Raw genomic sequence first — 5,668 nt, 5'->3', positions numbered from 1 at the left:
TCTATCTATCTATCTATCTATCATCTATCTATCTATCTATCTGGCCTACAAACCGTCAAATGTCAAGGCTTTTTAAACTCCAGAACTTTTTTCTTTTCAAAGGTTTTAAACAAGGTTTTGTCAACATTTAAAGTTTTACTTGAGTTTGATTTTCTAGAATTTCGACATATATTTATCCTGCGTCTCTACATTCAGACTGATTTGCTGCAGTTGAACGCTGTCATGTATGTGACGGATGATCATGCAGTTTTATGCTCAACACCACATGGTGTTGTGCATGTTTGTTTCCCAGTAAACTCACTTTGGAAGGAAGCACACAGCAGAAGCGAGTGAAGCATGAGGATCTCACCTGGTTCCTCCGAAGAGGATGATGCGATCTCCCACCATACAGCAGCACTGTCTCCGTCTGGGACATGGGCCTTTGCCCTTGGGCTCCACCTTCTTCCAGGAGAACGCCTCTGAGCACAAGAACAGACGTGTGTGAACACAGACATCAGAGCTGGAAGATGAACAGCATCAGCATCTGCTCAAACTGCTGAGTGAACTCAAACATACTGGCCCTGATCATGTCAAACAACATGAATGACATTAATATCATTAAAGCTGCAAGCAGCAATGAAAGGGCACTCGCACCCAGTGGCTTCAGGAAAACAGCGAACGGTGGGCAATATGCATTTATAGTGGAAAATATAGGAGGAATATGTCCAAGTCATTTATATGTGCCAAACGTCCTACTGCCAACAGACTATAACTGAATCTTGGCCTTTAGATGTGTTCAGGCCAGGGCAGATTGGGCATTGTATACATGAGTTACAACAACTTCCTGTTTTATGCTGGTGTGAAATTGAAAATAACGTACTTACTGTTGGGTTTTGGATTTTGTACCAACAGCTAAGACAGAAAAGAATCACCTGGATTGAACTTCCAGAGGTCGTTGAAGTGTCGATCCAAACGAGCATTATAACCACCGAATATGTACAATTCTCCATTGTAGGCAACTTTCAGAGGAAAAAAATGACAAAATGAGATTTAAACAACACATATACACAGTTTCACCTCGTGTGTGTGTGTGTGAGAGTGTGTGAGTGTGTGTGTGAGTGTGTGAGTGAGTGAGTGTGTGAGTGTGTGTGTGTGTGTGTGTGTGTGTGTGTGAGTGAGTGAGTGAGTGTGTTGCTCACAGGCAGAATGGCTCCTGCGTCCCTCGGGCAGCAGCTGTGCAGACGGTGTGTTTAGCCAGCAGTTTGTCTCCGTGTCGAAGATCTTGAACACACACTCTCTCACACACACTCTCTCACACACACACACACACAGACACATGCACTCACACACAGACACACACACTCACTCACACCACTGTCTGTTGACATTACAGTAACAGTGAGTGAGAATCACATACTGTCCATTACATCCTGCTCTATAGACACACAGATCAGGACCTGATGAAGCTCTATGACGCCATCTAGTGACAGAAGACCACAAACACCGGCTGCGTCTCAATACAGAGTCAGCTGACTACACAGATCATGCTGTTGAGCATCAAAGATCCGTTCTTAAACAATGAATTATACCACCATCTAATATCCCTCTTCTGAGCTAAAACTGCGAGTAATGCTTGGTCAGCAGTGAAGGTCATGAGTCTTTTCATCCAAGCATGTGGATGGAAGAGAATGAAATCTAAATATATACTTATTCACTAAAACACACAGGAGAAAACAGCTCTACTGCAGTTGGCAAAAATACAATTTTAAGATGTTTTTGCTTTTTTTTTTGCTGCATAAGGCAGACCTTATATCCCATGATGCTCTGCTGCAGCACAGTGATGATGTCATGATGCATGCGCACACCTGTTGATAAGAGACTAGTGAGGTTTCTGAGCGAATCACACTCACCCGGGCGCTCACTAGTGACCAACACATGCTGCTGGTGTCCAGCTTGTGAATCTCATTGGAGAAACAGTCAGCCTGAGAAAACAAACACGGTCAGACACTTCGTCACGCGCTCGTTAGCTGATTATAATCACTCCATCTCTGCAGTTACGCACCAGCTGCTCGTATCCACCGAAGATGTACATCGCCTTTCCCAGAACACAGGCCGAGTGTCCGTCTCTGGCACCTGGGACCGTCCCGGAGATCTTGGGAGTGAACCAGCGGTGCTGAGCTGAGGAGACACACACACACACACATACACATGCACACACGCACACACACACACACACAGGCACAGACACACAGACAAACACACACACAAAGACACAGACACACACACACACACAGACAGACACACACACACACTAGGTTAGAGATCTGATCTGATCATCATCAGTCTGTCTGGAATGACATGAAGAAACAGAACAAACTGAGACAGACTCAATCCAGAAGAACTGACGCTTCAAGAAACCTCCCTACATATTTGTCTGAGATACAACTATTTGAAAATCTGGAATCTGAGGGTGCAAAAAAATCTAAATATTGAGAAAATCATCTTTAAAGTTGTCCAAATTAAGTTCTTAGCAATGCATATTACTAATCAAAAATTACGTTTTTATATATTTACGGTAGGAAATTTACAAAATATCTTCATGGAACATGATCTTTACTTAATATCCTAATGATTTTTGGCATAAAAGAAAAATGTATAATTTTGACCCATACAATGTATTGTTGGCTATTGCTACAAATATACCCCAGCGACTTATGACTGCTTTTGTGCTGCAGGGTCACATATTATCACCAAATCTTACAATTAGGCCTAGTCTTTTTCAGTCAATCAGCACAGGTTTTGTGTTTATTTTTAAAGCTGACGCTCACTCAGTTTTTGAATGAAAAAAAGCCTTTGGCTATGTTCACTCAAAAACTGAGGAGCATCAGCTTTAAAAATAAACACAAACCTGACTGACTGAAAACAAGTTGATAAAAAGACTGAATGTAAGATTTGGTGATAATATAGCATAATAAGGGATTCACAATATATATATTAAAAGGCTGGCCATGTTTGGCCAGGTTAGGTAAAGGATTTCCAGCACACAAGGCTTAAAACATCAGTGTAAGACAGTGAAGATAAACCTGAGAGCATTCATTCTGTGGGACACCTACAGACGTCGAAGGCGTACAGCACGTTGCACGCGCCCTCTGTGTCGTTCCGGCCGCCCCAGATCAACACCGTCTCCTCCACCAGCACCGCCGTGTGTCCGTAGCGCATGTAGGGCACTTCCCGAGCGTGCTCCCTTCCTCCGGTGCGCACCGGCGGCAGCTTCGTCCAGCGCAGAGACACTGAAAGAACCACACACACACTGACTTACACTTACATTCATGCATTCAACGGATGCTTTCATCCAAACCAACTTACACTGCATTCAAGTTACACACATGTTTAGCTCATGCATTGCCTGGGAATAGAACCCATGACCTTGGTGTTGCAAACCAGTGATGTACAGGAAAGCTAACTTATGGCCAGACATGTGCCGGTATTCAGCAATGCGATATATCACGATAATCAAAAGGGTAGGTCTTGATCTCTAACATATCTACGAAATGTATTCTAATAAACTGGAAAAAGGAACACCCTTCAACAATTTAATTATTTAAAAATATCATAAAACACACACTGCATATGGAATATAAAAAACAGTATATAAAAAACAGAACCCACATCATCTTAGAGACCTGGAATATTTTTTGGACCTGGTATGAACCCTTTGACTCGTGTCTATATAACTTAATATCCATTGTTTTCACACACTGACCATTCATGTGCTATCATTTGATTTCAGTTTTAATTTGTTAATAAAATTTGGATTTGATGATGTATGTTTTCATATTTGTATACTCTGATGCTATGTAATGTAGATTTTTTTTTTTTATTGTGTTGACTGTTGTTATATTGTAAACTGATAAATATATTTAAAAAAACTGTTATACTGTATTATGACCACTTTTTTGCAACTACATTTCAATATGATAATACCGTATACTGTGATAAAAGCATTAGCAATTAATCGCAACATGAAAATTTGATAACGTCATATGCCTAGTTATGGCACATTCAACCTTATAATCCAGAAAACTGACATTAGAAACAGCTGATATTGTTTTTCTTTCATTTATCATCAGTGTATTATTCTGTGCGTCTATCCTCCATAAAGCAGATGATTTTCATCTGAATTTGACTGCTGTGTGGAGCTCGTTTGAATCAGTTCACCTCACATTTACATGCAGGTTTGCAGTGGTTGGTAGAGGGCGGTTAACCGAACTAACCCGTGTTGAAGACGTGCACGTCAATCTGTCTCAAGGTCTCGTAGTCTTCTCCGGAGCAGTATCCTCCGAAGGAGTAGACCTTGTGTCCGACCGCCACAGCCGCGTGGTTGACCCTCCGCGGGCCGCCCTCCAGGTGCACCGTCCAGCGTAACATCCCACGCTCGGCCGCGGCTGACCGCTGCGCTAAACCATCACTCCTGCGCAGACATCACAGCTGAGGAGGAGCAGGAGCAGCCGTCAGAGACAAACACTGACACACAGAGAGAGAACAACCAATCAGAGAGAACTACTGACACACAGAGAGAGAACAACTGACAGTCAGAGAACGACCAATCAGAGAACTACTGACACACAGAGAGAAAACGAGCAATCAGAGAGAACTAATGACACAGAGAGAGAACGAGCAATCAGAGAGAACTACTGACACACAGAGAGAGAACGACCAATCAGATAGAACTACTGACACACAGAGAGGGAACTACTGACACACAGAGAGAGAACAACTGAAACACAGTCAGAAAACGACCAATCAGAGAGAACTACTGACACAGAGAGAGAGAACGAGCAATCAGAGAGAACTACTGACACACAGAGAGAGAACGACCAATCAGAGAGAACTACTGACACACAGAGAGAGAAGAGAGAACGACCAATCAGAGAGAACTACTGACACACAGAGAGAGAACAACCAATCAGATAGAACTACTGACACACAGAGAGGGAACTACTGACACAGAGAGAGAACTACTGACACACAGAGAGAGAACAACCAATCAGAGAGAACTACTGACACACAGAGAGAGAACAACCAATCAGATAGAACTACTGACACACAGAGAGGGAACTACTGACACAGAGAGAGAACTACTGACACACAGAGAGAGAACGAGCAATCAGAGAGAACTACTGACACACAGAGAGAGAACGAGCAATCAGAGAGAACTACTGACACAGACAGAGAGAGAACTACTGACACACAGACAGAGAACGACCAATCAGAAGCTATGTTTCCATCACCCTATTTTAATGCGCATATTGAAGTATCGCATGAGAAACGAGTGATGGAAACGCCAAATTTCAAATAAAAATCCCTTAATTCGCAAAAAAGTTTTATGCTTGCTTGAGGTGGTTTTTGACTTGTGCAAAAAAGGGTCAATGTGAATAATGCGAGATGGAAATGCATTTTGCGAATAAATTCCTCCAAGCGCATCAAAAAGTCATGTGACTTTGCGCTATGGGACAGCAAAATCTGACTAACCAGCGGACCGATCTCATTCCGCAGCATCTGAAATGTTGTTATGGTCATTCGGAAATGTACGAGCAAATCTGTCAAAGTATTTCTGTAAAATTGCCTCCCAGAAATGTCTTACACGACTGCGTTCCCAAACAGCAGCATCCACCTCCGAAAGCAATGA

The 5,668-nt window shown here is 42.6% G+C and overlaps 1 protein-coding gene across 1 annotated transcript in view; it reads right to left on the bottom strand.

The window, feature by feature from the left end:
* Window positions 1–5,668, bottom strand: part of klhdc3 (kelch domain containing 3) — a 29,864-nt gene that overhangs the window by 14,599 nt on the left and 9,597 nt on the right. Inside the window, exons 2-9 of the mRNA XM_016479916.1 lie at window positions 4,254–4,503; window positions 3,093–3,269; window positions 2,042–2,157; window positions 1,786–1,961; window positions 1,350–1,357; window positions 1,179–1,286; window positions 912–998; window positions 350–458 (exon numbers count right to left, since the gene is read on the bottom strand). Coding sequence (XP_016335402.1) covers window positions 350–458; window positions 912–998; window positions 1,179–1,286; window positions 1,350–1,357; window positions 1,786–1,961; window positions 2,042–2,157; window positions 3,093–3,269; window positions 4,254–4,407 — 935 coding nt within the window. The 5' untranslated portion in view covers window positions 4,408–4,503. The remainder of the gene's footprint in view (window positions 1–349; window positions 459–911; window positions 999–1,178; window positions 1,287–1,349; window positions 1,358–1,785; window positions 1,962–2,041; window positions 2,158–3,092; window positions 3,270–4,253; window positions 4,504–5,668) is intronic.

The sequence above is a fragment of the Sinocyclocheilus anshuiensis genome, unplaced genomic scaffold, assembly GCF_001515605.1.
Source record: "Sinocyclocheilus anshuiensis isolate Anshui unplaced genomic scaffold, SAMN03320099.WGS_v1.1 scaffold2621, whole genome shotgun sequence".
In the NCBI taxonomy this organism is placed as follows: domain Eukaryota; kingdom Metazoa; phylum Chordata; class Actinopteri; order Cypriniformes; family Cyprinidae; genus Sinocyclocheilus; species Sinocyclocheilus anshuiensis.
The sequence above is the reverse complement of the archived record's forward strand: the minus strand, read 5'-3'. Positions and strand labels throughout refer to the sequence as shown.